Below are 15,377 nucleotides of genomic sequence, written 5' to 3'. Positions count from 1 at the left end.
CAGGTTTAAAACAAATACAAGGAAGTTCTTCTTCACACAGCGCACAGTCAACTTGTGGAACTCCTTACCTGAGGAGGTTGTGAAGGCTAGGACTATAACAGCGTTTAAAAGAGAACTGGATAAATTCATTGTGGTTAAGTCCACTAATGGCTATTAGCCAGGATGGGTAAGGAATGGTGTCCTTAGCCTCTGTTTGTCAGAGGATGGAGATGGATGGTCCACTCCCTCTGGGGCACCTGGCATTGGCCACTGTCGGTAGACAGGATACTGGGCTAGATGGACCTTTGCTCTGACCCGGTACGGCCGTTCTCATGTTCTTATGTACTGAGAAACTAATTAGAACTATATTGCTGGAAACGCTATGGCAAAACCATCCACTTTTTTTTCCTCCAACAACCCCATATCCAAGAATCTTTTGTCCTGTTTCAGTACAAAAACCAGCACTATGTTCTAACACATTACACCTCTACCCTGATATAACGTGGTCCTCGGAAGACAAAAAATCTCACCGTGTTATAGGTGAGACCGCGTTATATCGAACTTGCTTTGGTCCTCCCTGTTCCTTGTTCCCTGACCGCCCCCTCCAGAGACCCTCGTCACTAATCACACCCAGGACCTCACCCCCTACCCAACCCCCCTGCTCCCTGTCCCCTGACTGCTCTGACCCCTATCCACACCCCTCACCCCCTGACAGGCACTCACTGGCAGCGGCGGGAAACGGAGCCCCAGCCCGCTCCACTCCTGGTGGGGCTCCGCCTTCAGAGCTGGGCACCCAGATACCAGCCTCCACTCTCCGGCCACCAGCCACCACTCTCCAGTCACCCAGCTCTGAAGGCAGCGCAGAAGTAAGGGCAGCCCCCCTAGAATAACCTTGTGATCCCCCTGCAACTCCCTTTTGGGTCAGAACCCCCAATTTGAGAAACACTGGTCTCCCCCATGAAATCTGTATAGTATAGGTTAAAAGCAAACAAAAGACCAGATTTCATGGTGGGCCAGATTTCACGATCCATGACGCGTTTTTCATGGCTGTGAATTTGATAGGGCCCTACCAATAGGGGAATTTAAAAAAAAAAACTGAGGCAGGGTAACAGCGGTGGGCATGAAATATACTACCCCCATGCAATTTTAACCCTCAGAGACAGTGAGCAAAAGCAGTCACCATCTGACTGTTTGTTGTCCTATGAGTAAAAAAAAAAGTTAGAAGTCTCAGTCCACTGTCTATTGATCTGAAAGTCTTCATCATGTTTTTTATGATCACAGTTACTACCAGCTGGCAACTTCTTAGAAAAGAAACGAGAGTAAACAGACATGGAAAAACTACCATCTCAACATTAGAGGTCCAGGTTGAGACCTCCAGGTCAAATTTAAAGTACATTGGGAGAGATGTAAGGAATACTCCACAGTGCCACTGTCTGTACTGTTCTCTGTATACAGTTTCTGGCACTGTAAAGGCAGCAACTTTCCCATGTATCAATTTAAACACAAATAATTTTTTTTAATGGAAGTCACATTTACATTATTTGAACACTTTTTTGCACTTTCTTTTCTGGTAACAGCATAAGAGAATTACCTTCCTGTCATCAGTTTATATATTTAAATAGATATACTAGGAAAGGTCAAAACTTCTAAATATATTTATAGAGCATAAAGAAATAAAAACCAAAGCAAGTTCTTCTAAGATTGCATTTTGAGCTTCCAAACAAAATTTTAACCATACACAGCAAGATGAAAGCTACATGCGCACACACACACACACATACAAGGAACATGTGTTACCACAAAGATCAAACATGAAGCAAAACTAATTGCTTCTAAATCTCCATTACATGTCAAAAGTAGTTAAATAAACTTTGCGCTAATCAGGCTTGGACTGAACTTTCTCTCCATAGTATTGCATAATATGGTATATCATGGGAGCTTTTGCACCTTCCTCTGAAACCTGGGGTACTGGTCATTGTCAAAGACAGGATACTGGACCACAAGGATTATAGATCTGTTCTCATAGAGCAGTTCCTATGGGACAGAGCTATTAAAACTCATTTTGATTAAATGATGCATTCAGTCCCTGTGGATAGCAGAATGACATTAAAGCAGCCAGGTTGGTGTACAGAGGAGAGAACCAGCTGCTTAGTATCCCCTTTAGGGCAGTGTGTGTTCCTAACACAATTATTGATTAAAACATGCTGCATGCTATGAAAATGTTTGAGAACCCCTGCATTAGGGAATCCTTGGTGCCTGCCAGTGTCCTAGCACAGTTAACTCTAACGTCCTTCCAGTGCAAGATCTGAGGGACGACCCAGGTTCTCCATTAGGTACCTTTGGGTGCACACCAGTACTAATGGGGCTGCTTAGAAAGCCCAATATATTCCATTTAAGGCCTCGAGGTATATGTCAATACCCTGAGAACAGCTCAGAGCCTCCCAACTCTGCATACTAAGGCCCCGTGGGGTGCATGTACCCACAGGAGCCCTCAGCACCCCCCATGTTCTCCTGGCGAGGTTCCCCGGGGTGCATGCCAGTGCCCAGGGAGCGCCCAACACCCCCACCTTCTCCCAGCAAGGCTTCCGGGGGTGCATGCCAGCGCCCAGGGGAGCCCATCGCACCCCCGGAGTGCACACCTGTGCCGGAAGCCCCCTTGTGAATCTCCACGGCCGGAGGGCCCGGTTACCTGCAGGTGACTTTGAGGGTGACCAGGAGGGCGCAGCCCAGCACGATAGCAGCTCCGCACAGCAGCTCGGGTCTCCGGGACATCTGGGCAGCACGGGGCCGGGGCCGAGGGGCAGCGGAGTGGCCGGAGCCTCCACATAACGACATCACCTCCCAGCCCGGGGCGGGGAGGGGCGGACGAGCGAGGCCGGGCCGCTGGCGCTCGCACACGTCTCCCTACCCCCGGCCTGTCAGGGGCTCCTGGGGCGGGACGGCTGGGGGCGGCTGCCGCGGACGAGCGAACCCAACGCCGCCACGTCTCCTCGCCCGCCCCGGCCCGGGCTCCGCCAGCCAAGGTCCCCAGAGCAGGCGCACACGGGCCCGGCCCCGCGCTCCGAGAAGCGCCTCGCTGAGGCCTGCCCGCAGCCAAGCGCAGTGCCTGGGAGGCTGCGCCTGAACCGCTGAGAGAGCGCGGGGGAGGGAGCCGCCCGGCCCCAACTGAGGCCTCCTCGGTCAATAGAAATGGATGGGAAAGGTGTTAGGAGCGCGCCGGGGGTTGGATGAGGGGTACGTCCAGGGCCGGCGCGTCCATTTAGGCGACTTAGGCGACCGCCTAGGGCGCCAGGATTTGGGGGGGGGGGGGCCAATTGGGGGGCGGGGGGGGGGTCCTTCCACGCTCCGGGTCTTCGACGGCGGGTCTTTCGCTCCGGGACCCGCCGCCGAAGTGCCCCAAGACCGGGAGCGCGGAAGGACCCCCGTCTAGGGCGACAAAAACCCTGGCGCCGCTCCTGGGTACGTCGCCGCAGAACCCAGGGGCCTATCCGGTGCCCACGGTCCCAGCGAGGCCCAGGCGAAGTGGGCGATACACTCGTTTAACAATGCCTCCTTCCCGTTTAACAATGGTCAAAACACAACCGACCCTCCAGGAGAGCTGCGAGGTGTGTGGACAGGGTTTGCGGCCGGATCCCGCAGCCCATAGGTGCTGGAACTAGGCCTGTGGGGAGTGCTGCACCGCTCCCAGACAAGAAGTAGTTTCCATCATATAAAGGGTTTACAGTTTGGTTCAATGGCTGTCAGCACACCCCACTATAAAAATTGTTCCAGCACCTGGCTGCGGCATGAAACTCCTACCAAACCCTTGTTTTCTTGCTTTGTTTCTAAACATAAGCCAAACAAACATATAACCTCTGTGGTTGTGGAGCTACCCTTCCCAACTGTGAACCCATTGGTACATGGGCCAAGTTGAGTGTCCGCTGAATCTTTAGCCAGCTCCGGTGCCTGATCCTTTTCCACAGCTGCTATTTTGTCCTCTGTGAGCAGCAACGTGGGAAAAGTGGAGACCGTTTTTTGTATTGGTCTCAGCATAGTAGATGTTTGCTAAATTTTCAAGCCCTCTTTTTGTTTCATTCTTGTAATATTACAGGTTGAATAAATCCAGAACAAGTGAAAAAGCTGAACCGCACCCTTCTATGAAGCGTTTACCCATTTGAGTACTGTCCACAAAAAATGAACTCATGCTATGTGTAAGGAAGGTTGGAGACCCAACAGTAAAGGGGTTTTGTTTATACAACCTCATTTCATGTGATTTTTCTTATCCAAAGTAACTTACAATAAAAGACATAACACCTTATTGATGTCCTATTGGGTTTCACAGCTAAAGGACCCTTCCCAGCATATGGGGAGGATTCACTGAGCCCAGGACTCAAATAATTATGGGGGACAACAGAAAAAATGATGACAGGAGTGACGTTCAGAGGGTCAAACATAGGGAACTTGAAGGGGACACCAAGCAGAGAATGCTGGGCAGCGCCCACTGCTCCTCCAAGGTGTCAAAGGAGTTGGCAGATGCCACCCACAGGAACTCTACCCGGATGGGTGAACTGAGGGAGGATCAGAAATAGGCCTCACAGTCGCAGAGAATCCCCTCAGCCAACATCCTCTCCCTGGTATTGTAGATGGCCACTTTGGCCATCACTAGGAGGAGGTTGACAAGGAGGTCCCGTGGCTTTGTGGGGCCAAGTGGGGGGGAGAAGTGTAGGCAAAAATGCAACAGTAGGTCTAGACGGAGTTGGAAAAGGGGCTGCAACCTGGCACACTCAAGGTAAATGTGTGCCAGGGTCTCCCTCACACCGCAAAAGGGACAGGCATAGAGAATGGGGTGAACCGTGCCACGTACACGCCCATGCTCATGGCTCCATGATGGAGCAGCCAACTAACATGCCCAGTGGACTGTGGGACCAAGGTGGAATATAAGCTGGCCTACCAGGGTTCCTCACCCTCAATATGTGGCAATAGGTCCTGCCACTTAGTTTCGGGGCAGGACACCAGGGTGAGGAAATGGAGAGTATGGAGCACGAGCGTGTACAGATGTGCCCTTGGCATGGTTCAAAGGCAAACCGGCTGCAGGTTGCACTGCTGGGTCAAGCTATGTGGGTAGGAAGGCCGAGGGGGCTCATGGGGCAAGGGCCCTATGCAGAGACCCGGAGGGCTTGGGGTGGGTGGGGAGCACCCTCCCAGAGGACGTGCTTGAGGTAAACCCGAGAAACGGGCGACAAGGCTACCCTCACCTCCTGAAGTATGCGCCAGGGAGTACAAAGGGTGGAGAGCCCCATGCGCTGAGCAAGCACCAGGAGAACAGCTTGTTGATGTGGGTGGTAGGTATGTTAACTGAAAGGAGAAAAGAGGCAGAAATGTTTGCCAAATAGAAAGAACAGGACCAGTAGGGAAGTTCTATTTCAATCTTAGAAGTTGATTAAAACAAACTAAGACAAGTGTAATGAAGGTTAGTGTTTTAACAACTGGTAGTTCAGGGACAAGCCAAATATTCTATGTTACCTGTGTACCCTATTGTAATTTCTGTATGGACACAGAGTAAAGTTCAATTATCATGCATGGGCTTATGCTCTATTTTTAAAGGTATCATCTGAATCCACTGTGCTTTTATTTCATGGACCACAAGGGACAGATCAATATCCAGCCTTGTTTTTAGTGTGCAAGTACTTGAACATGCTGATTTTGCACAATGTAAAATGTATGGAACTAAACTATGGCCTGAATCCCAGTAACCACATTCAAAACATTAAAATAATTCTTAAAAGCTTTCCCAGTGGAACCAGATGATCCAATAAAGGAGCAAATTAAAAAGGAAGTGGATTTTTTGGGGGGAGCTGGATTAAGAAAAGCACAAATGAATGTCAGGAATGAAGCGGGCAGAGATATCTGCAGTAAAGACAAAATGCAGTAAGAAAAGAAAGATTTAATAGTTGTGACCCAGAGGGTAACCTTGTTCAGAAGTGACATTTCAGAGCAAAGTACAACTCTTTTGGTCTTTCACTGCTGGATGGGGCCTATCTCTGAAGTGGGCTGTGAAGTACGATTCACTTGGGGGGGGTGGGGGGGGGGGGGAAAGGGAAAAAAAAAAAGAGAGGGAAGAGAGAGAGTTCCCAAAACAAGAGGCTGGGAACCATATGCTTCTAATACAAAACTTGATAGCACTTTGTCCCATTCCTCTGGGGTGGACACTTAAAAATAATCTGCTAAAGCAAGCTTTACTGCTTTATTTTTAAAATGTACTTTCTGACCTAATCAGTGTTGCTCAATGTGCGGCATAAGTGACCACTCAGTCTACCAGTGTAGAAGACCTATTCCTAACATTTGCCCTTTTTGGGTTGTCAGCAGCCGTTCCAAAGCAAACTATTCTAAGAAATCAGCTACAACTTGAAGATAAACTAAACATATTTGTTTAGATTTAGTTGCTCAAAAGATTTTTCTAATGGGCAAGTAACTGTTTCGTGCAAAATAGAAGTCAATCAGACGCTACGTGCAGAAAGTAGCTTTATGTAAAGTTATCTTTATTACAGGTAACATTGGTTCATACAATACACAATACTGACATACAAGTGTAATCTTTCAAAATCATCATTTAAACAGCAAAGACCAAGAAACAGAATTTTAACTACTTGATTTTCAAAAAAATCAATACATTTTTCTCCCAAGATCCTTTTCAGTAAATTATATTGAAATATACAAATAGAGAAAAAATACCCCATTCAACATATATTGTAGTTAAATGGTTATTTTGCTTAAAATCCTTTTTAATAAGAAAATCCTCTTTAACAACCTACATAGAGATAAATAGCAAAGTTTTGTTTTAAACAAATCCTCTCATTAAAACATTTAAAGAATTTTCATCCATAATTTTCTTCTTAGCCCAAAACACTCCGTGTGTTTTGTAATTTTACCATAAAGTTTTCATCTGAAGGACCAACACTAGGGGCGCTTCCTACACATTATAGCCTCTCCCTCCTCCTCCGCCTCTTTCATAACATTCTGTCCAACAGAAGGTGGCGAATAAGCATGTAATACTTTATATCTTTTTTATTACTTCACCATTCTGTTTCATGAGAGCACAGACAGGTCTTCTGAATCCCCCTACATCTACTATATTTTGCTGTTCAGGAGGAACAATATATGCCAATATAAGCAGAAAACCTGCTGCTTTTCTGTCACATGCTTTTGATTACTGTCAAATTTTCTGGTTTATGCTTCCATAAGGTAACATGAATGCATCATTTTAGTATTAGTTTAAATCTTTAAACAAAAAACTATATTTTCCAAAGTCATTATCATTTGGAGCAATCAAGTGGTCTTTTCTTGCTTTGCTGAGTTTCATTCTTAGAACATCTCTTCGTTCTTCCCATTCATGGAGCTCAGCATTTCCATGTGCAAATTTACAGTTGTTTCCTTCAATGCAAGTACCAGCCATATATCTGTTAAAAAAATTAATTGGTGTGTTATAGTTTTCACAAAAGTATCACAAATTAACTATCTGGTTTTAAAAGGTCTTAAATATTTTCTACTAGCCATGTTTTTGGTATAATTAGATCTTTATTAAAGAAGCACAAATTCTCTAGGAGAGAGATTATTTTTTCTCTAAAATGAAGATGCATCAGTTCAGTTTACCCTCTTTAATAGTCTTTGAGAACCAGGTAAGGAAAAAGTCTTTTGGGGACAGGAGCCAAAGCTCTGGCCTTCCACTCCTCATTTCTCCACTTTGCCCAAACCCACCCTCCTCCAAAAAAATCATTTTACGATATTAACCTATCAATTAAATTCAGTTTGTTCCAAAAATCATCAGAATCCCTGGCTGTGACAATCATTAGTTTTTCTCTTTATCAATAAAATGAAGATTTTAATATTGCCACAGAAAATGCGTGCAGTCTGGAGCTCCAACCTTAGATCCCAGACTCCAAAGCCAACCAGGTTGGCTCCAGTGATTTAAAGCACGTTAACTTGTCCACCTGAGGCCAAGTGGCTTGGGTGCAAAGGTTGAATCCTCCAAAACTGGAATACAAGACAGGGTAGTAGAGTATACTAACCAGCGTTGAGAAAGCCAGCAGGCCAGTTTGGTATGTAGCTTCCAGTGACAGTATTTTCTGTGACAAGTGAATATGTGATTTGCAAAGAACACCCCATAATTTCAAGATACTTTGTTACATGAGAATAGTGGGTGGGACTGCATACATTTCTTGTATTCTACAGGTAATTCATTAAGGAAAATAGAGAGGTATATTTATAGCAAAAGCTGTGGTGTACCAATGGTATTATTTAAACAAAAAGTTTCATCCTAACACAAAAAGGCTTGAATCTTTCCACATAGCTCCACATCTGGCACTCAAAGCCAAACCTTCTCATCATGTTAAAATATTGATGATATTTAATTGTTTGCTTTGCATAAGATTTCAACAATGCATACTAATAGAGTAGGTGTCATTACAAAAAAAAAAAAAAATCACTGTTCACCATCTCAGGTAACTGCAGCAAGTATAGTATCTGCCTATATTTGCAATAGCACAATTGTGAGTGAGCAACTTTGACATCTCAAATGTAAATGCTACATACCTATCACAAATGTTAAAATATCCAGTTGGAAACCGATGCTGCCAACAGTTTTGATCATCCTCAGTGTGGAATACCTTCTCCTTATGCTTTTCTGAAGAGATGTGACCTTGCCATTGTTTCTCACTATTACAGTTCTTTCCACACATCCAGCAGTGAAAGTCCACCTGGTTTACACACATTTAAAAAATTTAAGAAAAATCAATACTTCATGCATAAAACTGCTCCTTAACACAGTTCAATATCGGATTAGCTAAAGAAACAATTATAGGCTAATCTACAGTAACAATTTTAAAGTCTGTTTATATGGAGTCATCTGCTGAGGTTTTTGTCCCCTCCCCAGGCTCTGTAGATTCTGAAGAGCAGCATGACTCCATGTTGGCTAACTACAAGCATTTCAGAGACACAAGATGGGTGTGGTAATATCTTTCATTGGACCAACTTCTGTTGGTGAGAAAGAGAAGCTTTCGAGTTTACACAGAGCTCTTCTTCAGGAGGAGGAACAGTTCTGCGTAAACTTGTCTCTCTCACCAACGGAAATTGGTCCAATAAAAGATATTACCTCACCCACCTTGTGTCTCTAATATCCTGGGACTGACATGGCCACAACAACACTGCATACAAGGATTTCAGTGACTGTTGTATGAGCAAGGAACACAGTATTTGGTATTAGGTGCAAAAAAAATTCCAGAGTTTAGGATAATTACTAAACCTGCATTACTTACTGTAACTTCAGCATAGTCAGTTGGCATATGAATTTGCTTCCCATTTTCTTTGTTTGCTTGAGTAGCTGTATCTTCTCCTTTTTCTGGTTTTTGACTCTTTAGCCACATTTCATACAACTGCTCCATGTCTTGAACTAACAAGATCAGAAGCTAAAATAAGTATTCAGCAGTTAAGGCAAGAGTGAGTACAATACATAACTGAGTTTGCAGACACATTTTGGAAATAAGGCACAGATATCTTTAGGCCCTATGTAGTATAAGCAGAAAAGGAAAGACAAATTGCAGACCTGAAGGGAGGAGAGAGACACAGTAGCTAATAATGACAGCTATGTGAAACTTTGGCCTCTTAGTTTGACCCACTTTCTTCCAAGACACCAAAGTAGGGGAAATTAAGATTTACCTAATATGAGTAGCAAATATTTATATTAGCTATCACCCAAAGGCCCCAATTGCAATTGGGCCCTATTATGCTGATCTATGATTTTATCATTAATCCTGTTATTAGAGCTAGTCAAATGCATTACAAATACATTTCCTGATATTTATCCTGTCTCCTCATTTGCAAACCAATGTTAGTATCACTTCAGTTATTCAATCTTTGTTCTTTGCAATCAGTCACATGGTATTATTTCTCCCTAATAACCTCCCTGATTGGACAACAAATGTAAAACCCAAGAATGAATAGTGACTACTTTTGTTTACATGTGAATACTGGTACTTTTGCAGCCAGCCAGCCCCCTATATACAAACAAAACCCAATTTGCAAAAACGATAAATACAAATACAGCTGATCTGAACAGGAATTTGGTCCTCTCATAAAGGGTTGCAAATGGTGTTTTTGCATTCAACCAACTCTTCTTACACACTCAAGAATCTTCAAAGCTAAAAACTGCACTGACAGTAATTACTAATTTCAGTCACATAATGAGTCACCTGGTATTTATATGAACTTATATTAAAATGGTGTTACTATGGATTAGACATTAATTTTGTATAATAAGAGGGAGGTTGGGTTAACTTGAAGAAAAATCTACCCACCAGATTGCCTAGGGAAGGCTAGAGGAAAACTGACTGAGAGGTACTTATTGTAGGAGAGAGATGAAAAAGAGAAAACCCAGGATTTATAGCATGTATGTGTTTAATACCCTTACACTTTTTTACTTACTACTATTCTCTTTCATATAGGTCCACATCTCTCTCTCCTCAGGACTGTGAGCAAAGGAGCAGTTTCCAACATATTGACATTTCTTGCCTGAAGCAATATGATTGCATAACTAGATATGAATTAAAAAAATATCTTTTAGGCATATGTTAAGTTATGATGGGTGATGAAAGATCTTTGTAGCTTTACTTCAGGCACATTAGCATTCTGATAAGCAGACAAGCTACTACTATTACTATAACTCAAATAAATAGTTGTCTTCCAAATAAGCTGTCAGAGAAGTGGTTCTCAACCTGTGGCCCACAGGCCACTTGTGGCCCAATCAGCACACAGCTGTGGCTCATGTGACATCCTCAGGGCCATACAGGTAGTATTGGATGCAGCCCATATAACACACTGATCTTATCTAGTCTTAAAAAGCCTTATGAAGCACTAGCTACAGAAGGGCTCATCAGTTTGCAAAGCTAGCAGAAAATATAGGTTGGATGCAGACAGTTATGACTTAGAAATCACACCATGATTAGAACATAACATTTTAGGTCTGTGCTGTATTTCTATTTTGCAAGAATTCAAATTATTTACTTTTGACAGTACTCCAAATATGTAAGGTTAAATTTATGCATTACGTTATTAGCTGAATGCCTCCCATTCACTGTAATAAATCACACAATGCTCTTTGAAAACAGAGCCCTTTTGAAGTAATAAGTTGTCAGAACCCAGGAAGCAGGATTTTTGCAAACTCATCTTGACAACTGCACAAGAAGAAATGAAATTCCTGGTCTCTTCCAATATTGTATGGAGTGTGTCTCACTCTCAAACTATTATGCACTCTTTTGATTAGAGTTTTATAAGAACTATATAAAAATATTTTACAGACTTCAAATGAGATTACTTAATACTTTATATTAATACCTTCTATACTTTTATTACTGAAGTTTCACGGACTTGGAGGAGCTTCAGCAATAAAAAAAAATGAGCTCAGTCCTTCCTAGCACCTGGATCTGCAGCTGCTCCAATGACTCCCACTGATTTCAATAGACATTTCACACACAGTGGCTGCAGAAATCAGGCCCTTTACTAGTATTTTCCAGTGACTTAAGTGTCTTAATTAAAAAGATCATTTTAGATAAACATATACATCAAACTGCGAAGGCACTTGTTTCTTCGTGGGAAGAGGGCGAATGGTCATCCACTTCTTACGCTCATTAGACATCACCAGCACCACACGACGATCTTTGGTCCATCTAAGGAATATGGAAGCATTCAAATACATAGAATACATCTACATACCGTACTATTTGTCAATAATAAAGATAATGATTGGACCTAAAGAGCCCCAAAGCCATATGTTTTAATGCAATTTATTTAAGAAGTCTCAAACACCCATCATGTTTGTGAGTTAAAGGAAAAATAAAGTCAGCATAAACCGCCAACTGAAGTGTGTAACATGCATTTTTTATTCTTGATTATGAACACACTTTAAAGTCTTCAGCCTTTCAGGCCAAGTTCTACTTCAACTGTATTTGCTTTTTTGCATCCCTTTTAATAGTCTTATTTCCTATACAGATCACCCAGAAGATTTTATAAAATGGTTTACTAAGAGACATTATGCATTTGACATTATCTGTTACTCACGGGTGTCTTGCTTTGGCACTACAGTATTTTTTGTTTTTGTCTGGCTCGCTAACTTGACCATTTCTCCAGCACTGGGCGCACACAAACTTCATTTTCAAATTTAGAGATCCATGCTTCATTTGGTTGCCAAGAACCTTAAATTAAAAAAAAAAAAAAAAATTTAAAATGGTGATTTGCATCTGCAGAGAAATCCATACATAAATCATTAAGTATCCCTGAAGATAAGAAAGGGTTATAAAATGTTTCTCGATGTGTTACATACTAGAGAGCTTATAAGTACATCAAAAAGACCTAGATTTGCAATCTTAAAACCTAGAAGTTTCTGTTAATGACAGCATCTTAATTTTGTTTAGATTGTATAAATGCACCCAGAGCTTGTGGCAATGGGCATACAATGTGCTGTATAAACAAAATATAAATGAGAACAAACTACTAGAAAAGGATTTATGCGAGGTCCTCAGCTGAAGAAAGAATTTGAAAGAATACATTTTTGAAGGTTTATATTCTGCTTATGACAAAATAAGCAAAGTGGAAAAAAAGTAACTGCACGTGTGTAACGAGAAATCTGGGAATATCTGAAGTATCCAGAAAGCTTAATTTTTTTTCTTTAAGGGGCGGGGCGAAAGAAGAGGGAATCATTTGGGGCATATGCTCAGGACAACCATTTTGGATATAAACTAACAGTTAAATCGTGTTATAAACATTGACATCAAACCCAATACATCACCAATCACGCTAGTCCCACATAAATTTGCTTCCTGAGAAAGATGCGAGTGGAAATACCTGTGCTCCATGTGCATTTGCTTCCATATTCTGCCAATATTTCTTTGATTCTTGAGCAATAGTATCATGTGACATACCTGCAGAGGAGAAAACAAAGGTCTTAGACAATTATGAATATTTGGAAGTTTTATTCATATACATGTTCAAGGGCTACTGAATCCCCCCCCAAAAACAGCTGAGGTTGCCAAAGAGACACTGGTGTTACCTACCACAAGATTTACAAAAAACAAGCACTTAAAACAAGTTAAGGACATCCTAAAATCCTACACTGTCCACATAACACAAATACATTCACAGATGGACCAAAGCATCGCCTAAGTTTTCTGTTTAATTGGATCTTCCAAACAGCCTGTTTTCAAATCCTGGAGCCAGATGCCTAAGGCCTTGGTGCAAATGACCACAGGCAAGCTAGCTACAATCCTCTTGACAACCAGCTCATTTTTCCAAAACGAGACTCCATGTTCACAAGACTCCTATAAAAACCCTCCTCATGTACAGATCAGCATTACTCAGGAGAGAGACCCCCACAAGACTTGCAAGACTCATAGGCAGGATGTAAAAGACGGTCACATTGCCTTTAAATGATAGCCATTCTTGCAACCACTTTTCTCTCAGGCTCTGTAATAATCTCAATGTCCTCAGAGATACGGACTTTTACTGCACACCTTTCCATATAATTAAAGCCTCACCAAGGTTTCTTCTCCCCAATGTCCATGGAGAGGCTGAAGACTAAAGACATCAACTCTATCAGACTTTCAGAGTCCTTAAAAAGAAAAATAGGTCTGTGCCTGGATTTGGAGCAGGGGCAGGAAGGGGCTTCCTATTCAGGTGAGCATTCCCCTTGTTTAGAGTCCTCCAACCCTCAGAGTCTATAAATTATCAATTGAGCCTTGACTATGTCTGGACATGCATAGGAGAGAAGAACCCACGTGGACACTCATGTTTGTGGGATGGCCTAACCCTTTTAATAGGAAGTTTATAGGGTTAAGAGGAAATAGCAGCTACCCTTGAACCTAGACATTTTGGGGGGCAGGAAAAGATGGGAGAGCAGCTGTCCTTCCTTCCACAAAAAGGAATCCTCAAAGGCCAAGTAGAGATAAATGGGCTAGAGCAACAGAAAACTGGGAGGACTCTGTATACTTCCACATGACTGTCTTCCTCTGAAACTTTTCTTGGCCTGGGGTCATCCTAAGTTGGCCGATACACTTCCAGACAGAGAGAGAGAGTGGAGTTGATCTGATGCTCCTTCTCCACAGAAGAAGCACGTTCAGAGTGACAGTCGGGGCAAAAAAGGGACTCAACTATGGAACACCATATCATCTCCACATTGCTCACACTACCCTTTTTCTAGGCATCATCGCCACCCAGGATGATCAACCCAACTAATATTTAAAGCAGTGTTCCCTCACACTGCAAAGTAGAGAGAGTAGCTGAGGTCCACTGCAAGTTGGTTGGAGGGACCACCACTTCCCTGAAGAAAGGAGATTTAACAATAAGGAAATTTTGTAGCAACATTAAGCCATTTTAGAGCTAGAGGAACAAAAACACTGGACAAGTAAAAAAATTCAAAACTGGATCAATGACCTGTAACAAAAAGATACGCCTGATCAATATCCTTCACACAGAATGCAGAAATATTCCCCTTTGCCTTCAAAGTAAATATCTCAATTTCTAGTCAAAGCAATTTTGTAATAAAATTAAAACATGAAAGCTAAAAACCTCAAACACCTGTCAGGGATGGTATAGATAATACTTAGTCCTGCCATCAGTGCAGGGGACTGGACTAGATCAGCGGTTCTCAAACCAGGTCCGCAAGCCCTTTCGGGGGTCCGTGGGGCCCTGTGGCTGAAACCCAGTGCCCCGAGTCCCAGCACCCCCTGTGGGGCTGAAGCCAGGAGTGGCGCGGGGCTGAAGTCAGCAGCCCAGGTGTTCCCCCTCATCCCCCGAAGCTCCCAGCAGGCAGAAGCCCTGAGCCCATAGGCAGAGTTGGGGGGGGAGGGGGGCACAAGGGTTTGCCCCACCACCACCACCAAACTGCAGTGCCTTACTCAGAGTGGGGCAGTCTGGGGGCAAATCCACCCCCTTAGCTCCTCCTCTCCCCCAGCCCCATCCCTCTGGTCAGGCTACAGGTGGAAAAGCCAGAGCTAGGCAGTGCAGGGCAGCTGCTCCTCTGGCTGGTGGTGCCATGGAGCGGGCAGCCGTGGCATTCTCCCATCTGCTGCTGGTGCCCAGGGCTGCTGCTGCTCCTCAGCTCCCAGTCCCCTTTGACTGCTCACGCAGCCAGTAAGAGCCGCCCAGGTTGGGGGGGGGGGGGGGGGGGAGCCCCCCCCCGGGGGGGGGCAGAGCCCCCGGGGAACAGCCACCGCAGGGGGAGCCCTCCTAGTACACAGCCCCTAGCTATCCTTCTCCCTGCAACCTGAGCTACCCCCCGCAACCCGCACACAGCCCCTAGCTACCCCCTGCCTGCACCCTGAGCTACTCCGCTGCCTGCACACAGCCCCTAGCTACCCCCTGCCTGCACCCTGAGC

General features: G+C 43.9%; 2 protein-coding genes across 3 annotated transcripts in view; both read right to left on the bottom strand.

Annotated features, from left to right (window-relative positions):
* Nucleotides 1–2,906, bottom strand: part of TXNDC11 (thioredoxin domain containing 11) — a 102,328-nt gene extending 99,422 nt beyond the window's left edge. The window contains exon 1 of the mRNA XM_026650646.2: nt 2,669–2,906. Coding sequence (XP_026506431.1) covers nt 2,669–2,814 — 146 coding nt within the window. The 5' untranslated portion in view covers nt 2,815–2,906. The remainder of the gene's footprint in view (nt 1–2,668) is intronic.
* A 3,570-nt stretch (nt 2,907–6,476) lies between these two features.
* ZC3H7A (zinc finger CCCH-type containing 7A) overlaps nt 6,477–15,377 on the bottom strand; it is a 64,048-nt gene continuing 55,147 nt past the window's right edge. For both annotated transcript variants that reach the window (XM_024217818.3, XM_024217819.3), the window contains exons 17-23: nt 12,850–12,926; nt 12,067–12,200; nt 11,570–11,675; nt 10,435–10,543; nt 9,270–9,403; nt 8,548–8,711; nt 6,477–7,415 (exon numbers count right to left, since the gene is read on the bottom strand). In XM_024217818.3, the coding sequence (XP_024073586.1) occupies nt 7,226–7,415; nt 8,548–8,711; nt 9,270–9,403; nt 10,435–10,543; nt 11,570–11,675; nt 12,067–12,200; nt 12,850–12,926 (914 nt within the window). In that variant the 3' untranslated portion in view covers nt 6,477–7,225. The remainder of the gene's footprint in view (nt 7,416–8,547; nt 8,712–9,269; nt 9,404–10,434; nt 10,544–11,569; nt 11,676–12,066; nt 12,201–12,849; nt 12,927–15,377) is intronic.

This window comes from Terrapene carolina, unplaced genomic scaffold, assembly GCF_002925995.2.
Source record: "Terrapene carolina triunguis isolate 2854851 unplaced genomic scaffold, T_m_triunguis-2.0 Scaffold93, whole genome shotgun sequence".
Taxonomy (NCBI): domain Eukaryota; kingdom Metazoa; phylum Chordata; order Testudines; family Emydidae; genus Terrapene; species Terrapene triunguis.
The sequence above is the reverse complement of the archived record's forward strand: the minus strand, read 5'-3'. Positions and strand labels throughout refer to the sequence as shown.